Consider the following 12,512-nt stretch of genomic DNA (forward strand, 5'->3'; position numbering starts at 1 on the left):
TCTTGAATTCTGTTGGTGAGGCTTGTATCTACAGCTCCTTGTCTCTTCTTTTGGTTTTCTATATCCAGGGTTGTTTCCATGTGTTCTTTCTTGATTGCTTCTATTTCCATTTTTAATTCCTTCAACTGTTTGATTGTGTTTTCCTGGAATTCTTTCAGGGATTTTTGCGACTCCTCTCTGTAGGCTTCTACTTGTTTATTAATGTTTTCCTGTGTTTCCCTAAGGGAGTTCTTCACATCTTTCTTGAAGTCCTCCAGCATCATGATCAAATATGATTTTGAAACTAGATCTTGCTTTTCTGGTGTGTTTGGATATTCCATGTTTGTTTTGGTGGGAGAATTGGGCTCCGATGATGCCAAGTAGTCTTGGTTTCTGTTGCTTGGGTTCCTGCGCTTGCCTCTCGCCATCAGATTATCTCTAGTGTTACTTTGTTCTGCTATTTCTGACAGTGGCTAGACTGTCCTATAAGCCTGTGTGTCAGGAGTGCTGTAGACCTGTTTTCCTGTTTTCTTTCAGCCAGTTATGGGAACAGAGTGTTCTGCTTTCGGGCGTGTAGTTTTTCCTCTCTACAGGTCTTCAGCTGTTCCTGTGGGCCTGTGTCTTGAGTTCACCAGGCAGCTTTCTTGCAGCAGAAAAGTTGGTCTTACCTGTGGTCCCGAGGCTCAAGTTCGCTCGTGGGGTGCTGCCCACGGGCTCTCTGCGGCGGCAGCAACCAGGAATACCTGTGCCGCCTCTTCCGGGAGCTTCAGTGCACCAGGGTTCCAGATGGCCTTTGGTGTTTTCCTCTGGCGTCCGAGATGTATGTACAGAGATCAGTCTCTTCTGGTTTCCCAGGCTTGTCTGCCTCTCTGAAGGTTTAGCTCTCCCTCCCATGGGATTTGGGTGCAGAGAACTGTTTATCCGGTCTGTTTCCTTCAGGGTCCGGCGGTGTCTCTGGCAGGGGTCCTGCCGCTCCTGGGCCCTCCCCCACGGGAGCCCAGAGGCCTTATACAGTTTCCTCTTGGGCCAGGGATGTGGGCAGGGGTGAGCAGTGTTGGTGGTCTCTTCCGCTCTGCAGCCTCAGGAGTGCCCACCTGACCAGGCGGTTGGGTCTCTCTCTCACAGGGTCTGGGAGCAGAGAGCTGCTGCGGGCCGGGATCCGAGGGTCAGGACAGAGTCTATACTAGGCTGTTTTGAGGTGTTTTGTTGTTGGTGGTGGTGTTTTTTTTTTTTTTTTTTTTTTTTTTTTGATAATTGCAAGAGAGATGTACTGAGTAGACAAGACAAAAGTGAGTCTTCTGGTCTGCAAGGGAGGGACAGAGCTGTTCAGAGCTTGACAGACTATAAAGCACTGCTCTTCTGGAGAGGTCAATTTTCTTTATGAATATGAAGCATCATCAGCTAAGAAGGGAGAGTGATGTCAGACAAGTAGCAGAGGACAAGAGTGGACATGAGAAAAGGTAGGAGAGCGTTGAGTCAGGGGAGGGCGGTGGAAGGCTAGTAGGGCGGTGGAAGGCTAGTAGGGCGGTGGAAGGCTGGGAGGGCTGTGGAAGGCTGGTAGGGCGGTGGAAGGCTGGTAGAATGGCATTCCCGTTAGGTCAGGACACAGTATACAGTCCATATGAGACCAGCCCTGGGTAGTGTGAATATTTACTGGCAACTCTGTTAAGCCACTGTGGCTCTGTGGTCCAGGGAAGACAGTGACTTAATTTGGGTTGAGGAGAGAGGTGTAAGGTATCTGAGTATGAATGCAGAGGCACAAGGAAGGGGTGGTCATGATGTTTCTGGTCAGTGCGGTGAGGCTGGGGAAAGACTTGAGATGGAAATAGAAATCAGAATGCTGACGGGCCAGATCGTGATTGCAGCATAGCCACTGGTGTCAACAGCATCTGGGATGTAATCACTGGTGTTCTACACAACTACCCAAAACCAAATCGCTGAAGGGCTGGCACTCCATCAGTGAACCGAACACGGCATCTGAAACATCTGGCAGAATGGCAGAGATCCATAGGTGACTGATTTCAAGGACTGTTCTCAAATGCTGGAGGGAAAGACAGAGATGGGGAAATAAGAAAATCAAGGACAGACACCGCCAGGACCTTGTAAGGGTCCAGTTAGGAATCCAGACACCAGGCTGGCTTGCAGGTCTCAGTGCCCAGATCCTCCTGTGGCACCAAAAGAGTCATGAGAAAAACTTCAAAAATGGTGTTAATGTCTGACCATTCATTATAAACAAATCGGGAGCCCTGAAGTGTTGGTAAGCTCCTGACTCCTCCTAACATTCTGACCCTCACTTGGTATCTCAGCGTCCTCTTCTTTGCCTGTCTTGGGAGTGTGCATTGTATAGTGTCTGAATCTATATTTTCCCACAGGCAGTGAGAGTGCTTGGCTGTGTATTTTCTCATTTTAGACCCGTTTCTACACCCTACCCCCATCCATCTGTTTATATCTTTGACTTACTTTGCCCCCGCCTTTGGGTTTCACAGTCACATTTTTATTGCTTTGTCGTAAACCTCATATATTCTGGATACTATTATATGCTTGTATGTACTACAAATACCATTTTTATTCAGCTCGTGGTTTGTCTCCCTCCTTGAATTCAACAGCTAATGTCAGCTTTAATATCGATATTTAATAATGTTTTGCTTCTTTCTGAACTGGGACAGGATATTAGCTAGCTTTAGGCTATATTACCTTATTTTTCTCACTGTGACATTAAAAAAATTAGAATAGCATAACATACAAAATTGGATAGGGTGGCAAATGCCTGCAGTGTCAGCACTGCAAAGCTGAAGCAGGAGGATATGAGACTCACCTGTAAGATGCTACCTCATAAAATATGGCATGTAGGTTTTAAACAACAGGGATAAAATGGTGAATGGGAATCTCTCTTAGTTATGGTGGAAGAGAAGAGTTCTGAAGAAAAGCACTGCATGTGTTTCAACGTATATATGCAACAGTGCTATTACTCTTCTTTAGACATGTGGCTAACACAACACAGCCATTTGTTCTTCTTATGACCCCAGAAGTCAGAAAATTGGAGTGAAGGCAGGGGGTGCTCCCTCAACCTTCTGGCTGCAGGCATCCATCAGCTCTTAGCTCTGAACGTCAGTTCCGGCTTCTGAGTCAAGTGGCTGCCTCTCTGTGTCTTTTTTTTTTTTTTAAAGATTTATTCACTTATTATATATAAGTACATTGTAGCTGTCTTCAGATACACCAGAAGAGGGCATCGGATCTCTTTACAGATGGTTGTGAGTCACCACGTGGTTGCTGGGAATTGAGCTCAGGACCTCTGAAAGAGTAGTCGGGTGCTCTTAACCACTGAGCCATCTCTCCAGCCCTCTCTGCGTCTTCTTATGTGAGACTTGGAACCTGGCACACTGCGGCACTGAACACACAGTCTTGGGGCTGCCCGCCCCCCCGACCGGGTCCATTTCTTAGCTGCTCCCCTGAAGCAGTATGAGGTGGGGGTACTGGAAACCCTTATCTCAGAGCTCCTTTATGAGTGTTGGTAAGTGCTGGTAAAGTGCCCAGTGTAAAGCTGGCAGGAAGATGAGCCCCATGGACGCCAGGCAATGGTTTCACATCCTGCTTTGCTTCCCGTGGTCTCAACGTCCTATGATTTTTCTACTTTCCATGTAAAAACATGGCTTTCACAGAATTCAAATCTCCCACTCTTCTGGCTTATCTTTTGTCGGTCATCATTCCAGCCACTTGGTATTCATTATCATCCCTAAAAAAAAAATCACAACTCTGACCATCCTGTAGATAAAAATAATCTCAGTGAGGTTACACAACTTGCCCGAACTTGCTACACAGTTAGCCAGTGGCTAAGCGAGGAGCTCAACCCAATGTGTTCCCTTTTCTGCCCATTTCCTGTCAGTCATGTGATCCCTTCCATGTGAGTGACATGAAGTAGGTTGGTTTTACCTTCCCCTTAAAGGCGTCTCTTAGAGTTGTGACAGTCTCAACAAGAATGACGCCTGCATTCCCAAACGTCATCATTATGCAATACAACTGAGACGGGAGCCATGTGACCTCTGTGAACCATGTGTCCTCTCCTCAGTCCTAGACACATGTACATGCGTGCCTTGTGAGTGCATGTGTGTTTGCTCAAGCTTGTGTGCATACATCTGTTTCACGTGGTTTCTTACTACACTTGATCTTAGCCAAAAGGCCGAGAAGCGATTTTCACGTGGTTTCTTAAGAAGTATGTCCAGTGTTGCCTGCAATCCCTTGCCCCTCATTGGCTCCTCTCTGCTCTGCGGAGTCCCCAGTCTGGTCTCCCAGTATCTCCCCTCACGCCCTCTGCTCACAAACTGCCAGCTTTGCCCCATCACTGCTTGCTAAGCCTCCCTGCTGAGAAGACTTCCTTTTATGCTTGATGAGCAAAGACGAACAGTAACATGGTGTTCTCCTTTTCCTGAAAGCAGAAGTGATTTCTCCCCAGGCTTATCATAGACCAACGCACAGTCTTGTTAGGTCTTTTGTAAAGGCAAGAGGATGGCGGCCAGAAAGATCAATTAGGGGATGATCACCTAACTAAACAAGGAGAAGCCTGGTGCAGGGACAACTGGTCCAGGGATGCCTGCTTGACGTATCTGCCCTTCATTCTCTTTACCCTTCAGAGTTAAATAAAAGTATTTCTCAAATTCTAGACAGTCTTTGGAAAACCAAGTTCTAAGCTGTTCTAGAAGAACCTCAGTGTTTCTTGCTCTTCTGGGATTAAGAATTGAAGTACCTGATGGTAGCGAATGTTGATAAACTGTGGAGGCTGGCTAAATGTGTATTAATACAAAAACTTCTCTTGAAAACTGACTTTTTCAAAAAGAGAACCATGAGCACAAGCCTATTTCATTTTTAAAGCATCTCTGTCAGTCCTAGGATGCTGAAACCCTGCTCAAATGACAGTGGTGATTTTGTGGGGGAAATATGAAGGATTGTTACAGCACAGAACCGAATCTCCTAACTCTATCCTGGTGGCAATTTCAGTTCAGCCTGAAATTCAAAACACAAACAACAAAAGGAAACAAACAAAAAATAAAAACAAAAAACCCAGACAAAGCATACCTTAAATAAATATTTCTAGTAACACCAAGATGTTCATAATCTGATTGCTTACATGAATCTAAAGATTTATACACTGTAGCAAGGATTTACAGACTGCGGCTCAGAGTCTCTCTGCTTTGGAAAGGTTTTCTACATGGGGTAATTCCACCGAAGGCCAGGAGATGGCGCCAAACCACTCCTAAGTACCGTTGTTTCCAGGTTAAGGACTAGGGTTGGTCAAGCACTTGCTTTTTCAGAGTATTTCGGAGACTTCGGAAGTCTTGGTAAGTAAGAAGGCTTTTCTGGATTTTTCAAATTACTGTGTTGACGTTTCAAACGAGAAAGAAAATGGTAACGTCAGTGCAGGGAATGGGTAACCTTTCTTTGAAATTTTTACAAAACGATTTTGTGGTGGTGTTTTAAAGTGTGACCGTCATTTGAACTACCTAATGACAAATAGTGTGACTTTATGGTAGACAGACAGCAGCTGGCATTTCAGTGGTAGCCAAGGAAGTGAGCCGACTCCTGTGACTTTTCCCACCCTCCTGGCTTGGGCTGTTTTCTCCTTTCACGAAGTTTGTGGTTGTTTGCGGTTGTGATAGTACATTGTCTGAGTTTAGGTGTGTGGACACAGTGTTCCATTTCCTCGTCATGTGGTACTATAATCTTTTATTGGTCTGTCTGTACCTCTCACTAATTCATGAGCATTTTGGAGGAAGGACTTGCTTCAATCACTCCTATGTGAATTTGTTTCCTCTGCTTTAGTTTCTGCCGTGTCCTTTGTCCAGAGAGGAGTCTGAATGAACATTTGGTAGAAGAGACTGAGATCAGATTTCCACACTCTTTGTCACTTTGAATCCGGCCGGGAGCTGGCACTGGCCTTCCTCCAGCCAAAGTTTGACAGAGCCAGGTTTCTCTTGCGTTTGTGTTGACTTGATTACAACACCCTTTCTTTGCTCGCCCAAGCTTACTGTTATTCCCTACCCCTCCCTTTCTCGTAGCTTTAATTTTTACAGTGCTCCCTCCACCCGCCACCTTTTTTGGTTTTGTGGTCGACCATTCTTTTTCCTTTCACTTTCAGTTTGACGTTTTAAGCAAATTCTTGCTCTTGTCTCCTCACACTTCCTTTTAAAAATAAAAACTTTTAGATTTTCCAGCGTCGCCTCCACTTTTTCTCACCCCCTTGACCTTTCTCAGAATGTACGGACTATTTGAGGTTTTGAACATCCTCCAGGACTCATGTGTGTCATAGCGGCTGAATGACAGACACACAAGCTGTCCCAGGAATTTGTAGGATGGGACCTCATCCATGAATGTCAATTCTCTGCCATCTTGTTGAAGAGGTTGGCCTTCTTTATGTGTGTATTAATATCATAAATAATACAAGCATGCTTACTTACATATAAAACTTTATTTTGGATATATTTTTGAAAACAGAGACCCTGCATTGGCCAGGAATCAAACCCAGGTCTCCTGGGTGGGAGGGGAGAATTCCACCACTGAACCACCTATGCTCCTTTGGATATATTTAAAGATTGCTTTAATTTATTAGTTCTTTGAGAATTCCAGACACTGTGTTTTGATTGTCTTCACCCCTTCCTAACCCTTCCTCACCCACCCACCTGAGTACCCCCCCCACACACACTCCAATCCCATCAAATCCAACTTGTGCTCTCAGGTACTCTCGGGTACCTTACCTTTTACTGGAGTGAGCTAGACTTACCAAGGGCTTCATTCACCCCAAAAGAAAACGGACATCTCCTCTCCCAGAAACCATCAGTTGCCTCAGCTTGGGGTGGGACATTATGCTCACCTTTTCTCTCGAAAGTTAAAGACAACTTTCCCCCATTTATTTGTTTGTTTGTTTGTTCATTCATTCACATTACATCCCAATATCAGCTCCCTCTCCTACTAGTCCCTACTCATACAGCTCCTCCTCCAACCTCTTCTTCCTCCTCTGAGATGGGGGAGCACCCCCATATCACTTCACCCTGGCACATCAAGTAAAGACAACTTTTTACAAGATTGTGGTCTGAGACCACAGAAGCTGTTAAAAGGTTTGAAATTTTAGAAATACTTGAAACTGTAAGAAAGAAAATTAAATTAAGCTCTGCTATTAGCATTTAGCATATTTTTTCACATTCTTCCCCACCTCTCCCCTCCCCCACAGGTTTTATGTATGTTCTAATCTGTATTTTATTTTATTTTTTACAAATTAGAGTCTTGGTACGTGTGTAGTTTGGTAACCTTCCTTCTGTTCACTTAATGTCATATTGCTGGATTTTTTTTTTAATGCAGTAACTGAGGCTGGGTGTTGCACCCCGTTGTGAATGAGCCCTCATTTTCTTCCCTAGCCACTCTGATCCTTCCAGTTTTCATCACAGCGTGAGCATCCACATGACTTCACTGTCCTTTGGCCCTCTACCATCCCTTCAGTGGTCGCTCAGCAGTGGGTCTACTAAAGTAAAGAGCACCGTACTTTAAAGGAATTTACATAAATTACCAAATTACTCATTGGGACTGTGCTAATTTTTTCTTTCCTACTTGCATAGTTAGTAGTAACTGAGACTCATTCTCTTAGTTCCCACACTTAACTTTATAATTTTCTTTTTTTTAAAAGAATTATTTGTTTATTTTACGTATATGAGTACATTGCAGCTGTCTTCAGACACACCAGAAGAGGGCATCACATTACAGATGGTTGTGAGCCACCATGTAGTTGCTGGGATTTGAACTCAGGACCTCTGGAAGAGCAGTTGGTGCTCTGAACCGCTGAGCCATCTCTCCAGCTTGGCTTTATAATTTTCTAACACCTTGAATTCACTGATACCTGGAGCTTCCTCTTGATCAAGCAAGGACCCCAGCATGCTTCTGGCTACATTCTTTTTTTGATCTCCCAGCATCTATCAATTCCCTTGTAAGCCTTGGCAATTTAAGTCCCAGTTTCTTTTAAAAATATTTGTCATCAATATTTATTATGGCTCAGCAATAAACATTAGCACTTTTTTTTTTTACTAATTATTTGTTCTTTTTCTTTTAAGAAAAGATCTGTTTACTTATTGTTATGTGTACGAGCATTTTGTCAGCCATACCTGGTGCTGGAAGTGGCGTGTAAGAATGGCACGGGTGTTCATAACCACTGAACCATCTCTCCATTCCCTGCATTGCATCTTTCTTTTTTGGCAGTCCTAGGGCTCGAACACAGAACCTCATGCGTGCCAGACAAGTCCTCTATCACTTAAGCCACTAGGAGTTCATTCTTGAAGCTCCTTTCCAGGGATTTGATTTCTCTGAGGATTGGACCCATTCTCCCAGAGTGTAATCACAGATCTGTTCTCTACATCTTTTAGTATATCTTTTGTGGTTTCTGTCTCTGTGGTCTCCTGGAGTGGGCCTTAGGGAACATTCCCTCTCTTGGTCTTCTGCCTCACTCAGTGGGGCTATTTTGCAATTCAGCTCATCCAAAGAGTTCTCTATTTTGATTACTGAAGTTTTCTCGAGTCTTCTCCATTCTGTTAGACTCTTACCTTGTTCTGAGGACAGACAGCACGCCTATCCTATCCTTTTATCTGTTTCCAGGGTTTGAGTTTGAGTCCTTGCTACCATGAAGTTTGTTCTTTGTTCTTTGCAGTGTTGTGAGTCTAGTTGTACAATCCAAGTGTTGGGGGTCCTAGTGAAAATGCTTACTAACCTGATTAATGAAAGGGACGGCTCAACACAGTCTGTTCTGTTGCTGCTGTAACAAATCATTGACAACTCCGTGCCTCAACATGAGGAGCATTTATTGCTTTACAGTTCCCTGGAGGGGTCTGACGCATCCTGTAGGTCTTTAATCAAGGCATCAATAAGGCTGAATTCTGTCTACGTGCTGTTGAGGTTCAAGCAATCCATCTGTCACTTTCCATTTCTAGAAGCTGCCTGCATTCATGGCCTTTCCTATGGCTTAAATATCAATCTATAGGATTCACCTGCTAGAAACTTAATCACCAAAGTCATATGTGAATGACTTTTGGAGGCAGGATCTCTATCCCTAACAAACTCTATCCCTCTAGAGAGTCCTTTAGGAAGCCCCAAGACTAATCAAAGCACATAATCACAGTACTTGGATTAACAGTTCATATTTCCCTGTGGCTGCAGGCTGAGACAGTAAGTATCACATTTTTAAAAAATTGGGATGGTGATGAGTATGAGGTGGAAGAAAAAAGCTCTCAGGATGCTGGGAAATGGAAGCTTAAAACTCACCACTTAATCTTTATTCACTGTAAAGTCTGTCTTATTTCAGATCTTGAAGACAAGTAAAAATGCTGTGAAGAATGGTAAAATCCCTCTGGGATAGCCTCTGCAACATGTCCCAAGACAGAGAACCCATCGTGGAGAGTTTCCATTTTGTTTGCACCCTGGCCTTAATAGTCGGAAGCATGACCCAGTTCTCTGATGAATTTGAGTCTGTAGTAGACTATTCAAACAAGAACCTTACTCATGTCCCAAAAGACCTGTCACCAAGCACAAAATCCTTGAGTCTGTCTCAAAACTCCATATCTGATCTTCAGATGTCTGATATCAGCTTTCTGTCAGAGCTGAGAGTTCTGAGACTCTCCCACAACAGAATACGGAGACTTGACTTTGGTGTGTTCTTGCTCAATCGGGACTTAGAATACCTGGATGTCTCTCACAATCAGTTACAAAACATCTCTTGCTGTCCTATGGTGAACTTGAAACATCTAGACCTCTCATTCAATGACTTTGAAGTGCTGCCCGTGTATAAGGAATTTGGCAACTTGATGAAGCTGAGTTTCTTGGGATTAAGTGCTGCAAAGTTCCGACAACTGGATCTGCTCCCAATTTCTCACTTGCACCTGAGCTGTGTTCTTCTGGACTTGGTGAATTATCAGATAAAAGATGGTGAAACAGAAAGTCTTCAGGTTCCAAATACCAACGTTCTCCATTTGGTCTTTCATCCGAATAGCCTGTTCTCTGTGCAAGTGAACATATCTGTAAATGCTTTAGGATGCTTACAACTGAGTAATATTAAATTGAATGATAAAAACTGTCAAAGCTTAATTATATTTTTATCAGAACTCACCAGAGGTCCAACCTTATTGAATCTGACCCTCCAGCACATAGAAACAAACTGGAAGTGCTTTGTTAGACTTTTACAATTCCTTTGGCCCAGACCTGTGGAGTATCTCAATATTTACAACTTAACGATAACTGAGAGCATAAGCAGGGAGACATTTATTTACGTGGAGACGGTGTTGAAGTCACTGAAGATAGAGCATGTCACAAACCAAGTGTTCCTCTTTGTGAAGGATGCACTATATTCTGTGTTTGCAGAAATGAACATCAGGATGCTCACACTGTCAGACACGCCATTCATCCACATGGTGTGCCCTGAGTTCCCAAGCACATTTGCATTTCTGAACTTTACCCAGAACGTTTTTACTGACAGCATTTTTCAAGGCTGTTCCACCTTGAAGAGACTGGAGACACTTATCTTGCAAAGGAATGGTTTAAAGAACCTTTTTAAGGTAGCTCTCATGACCAAGACTATGTCCTCTCTGGAAACATTGGATGTCAGTTTGAATTCTTTGAACTCTCATGTGTATGACAGAACATGTGCTTGGGCCGAGAGCATACGGGTGTTGAATTTGTCTTCGAATGTACTTTCGGACTCTGTCTTCAGGTGCTTACCTCCCAAGGTCAAGGTCCTTGACCTTCACAACAACAGGATAGTGAGCATCCCTAAAGATGTCACCCACCTGCAAGCTTTGCAGGAACTCAATGTCGCATCCAATTTTTTAACTGACCTTCCTGGATGTGGAGCCTTCAGTAGCCTTTCTGTGCTGGTCATCGACCATAACTCAGTTTCCCACCCCTCCTCTGATTTCTTCCAGAGCTGTCAGAATATCAGGTCCATAACAGCGGGGAACAACCCATTCCGATGCACATGTGAGCTGAGGGAGTTTGTCAAAAACATAGGTCAGGCATCAAGAGAAGTGGTGGAGGGCTGGCCTGACTCTTACAGATGTGATTACCCAGACAGCATTAAGGGAACCCCACTGCAGGACTTCCACATGTCTCCACTGTCCTGCGATACAATTCTACTGACTGTCACCATTGGGGCCACTCTGCTGCTACTGGCTGCCATTGGGGCTTCCCTCTGTCTCTACTTTGATCTGCCCTGGTATCTCAGGATGCTATGGCAGTGGACACAGACCAGGCACAGGGCCAGGAACATCCCCTTAGAGGAACTGCAGAGGAACCTCCAGTTCCATGCTTTTGTCTCATACAGTGAGCATGATTCTGCCTGGGTGAAGAATGAATTACTACCAAACCTAGAGAAAGATGACATTCGGGTTTGCCTCCATGAGAGAAACTTTGTCCCTGGCAAGAGCATTGTGGAGAACATCATACACTTCATTGAGAAGAGTTACAAGTCCATCTTTGTGCTGTCTCCCCACTTCATCCAGAGTGAGTGGTGCCATTATGAACTCTACTTTGCCCATCACAATCTCTTCCACGAAGGGTCTGATAACTTAATCCTGATCTTGCTGGAACCCATCCAACAGAACAACATTCCCAGTAGATACCACAAGCTGAGGGCTCTCATGGCACAGCGGACTTACTTGGAATGGCCTATTGAGAAGGGTAAACGTGGGCTGTTTTGGGCCAACCTTAGAGCTTCTTTTATTATGAAGCTAGCCTTAGTTAATGAGAATGATGTGAAAACTTGAAGCTTGGCTTTCCAACATAATAAACTGTCAATCTGGACTCCGTTGAGCATTGTGCTTTTAAGTTTCTACCTGGAGGTGCTTCTGTTGTGGTGTCTTAGTTTGCTCTCTGTGCTTATGATAAACAACATGTTTAGAAGTAGTTTATGAAGGTGCTAACTTCATTCGTGGACTTGCCCACTTGCTGAGTTCACAGCTGAATGGATATTTAGGAAGAGGCCCTGATTGGAGGAAGTCCATCACTGGGGCATGTCTTTGAAGACTGTATTTTTTTTTTCAAGGCTCATTTTTCTTGTTCTTTTTTCAGGGTCTCACCATATATTGCCCAGATTGTCCCTGAGTGCAAAGTATCCCTTATGACTCAGTCTCTCAAGAGCCAGAATTACAGAGATCAACCACCACAATTAGCTTAGAAGTATGTTCTCTCCCCCACCCTTGACCTCTTTCTCAGTTTCTTTACCACCTTGAGGTGAACAATGCCTCCATCACATGCCCCCGCTGCCATGACACATTGCATGATCTCAGGTCCCAAAGCCAGGAATTTAGGACATAGACTGAAACTGTGACCACTTTCTCCTTTGTTTATATCAGGTCTTCCAACATGGAGGCACAAAGTTGACAGTTCTGACTTCTAGTTCCCTCGAATCTTTGACAGAGACTTGGTGAAAGCCTTGATTCCACTGAGCCATGGGATGAGGCTGGGGGATGGATACGGAGTTTGTCTTGTGAGACAGAGGCAGCTCAGTCCCATCT

The 12,512-nt window shown here is 44.2% G+C and overlaps 1 protein-coding gene across 2 annotated transcripts; it reads left to right on the top strand.

Annotated features, from left to right (window-relative positions):
* Positions 1 to 588: 588 nt before the first annotated feature.
* On the top strand, positions 589 to 11,799 carry Tlr6 (toll-like receptor 6). 2 transcript variants are annotated; one of them, NM_207604.1, is given in 2 exon segments: positions 589 to 799; positions 9,311 to 11,799. In NM_207604.1, a coding segment is annotated over 1 exon segment (2,421 nt). In that variant the 5' UTR covers positions 589 to 799; positions 9,311 to 9,341; the 3' UTR covers positions 11,763 to 11,799.
* Positions 11,800 to 12,512: the final 713 nt, after the last annotated feature.

The sequence above is a fragment of the Rattus norvegicus genome, chromosome 14 (genome assembly GCF_036323735.1).
Source record: "Rattus norvegicus strain BN/NHsdMcwi chromosome 14, GRCr8, whole genome shotgun sequence".
Taxonomy (NCBI): domain Eukaryota; kingdom Metazoa; phylum Chordata; class Mammalia; order Rodentia; family Muridae; genus Rattus; species Rattus norvegicus.

Coding starts and splice junctions, on each gene's coding strand:
- Tlr6 (XM_006250960.4), top strand. CDS start 9,342: ATGGTAAAATCCCTCTGGGATAGCCTCTGCAACATGTCCCAAGACAGA.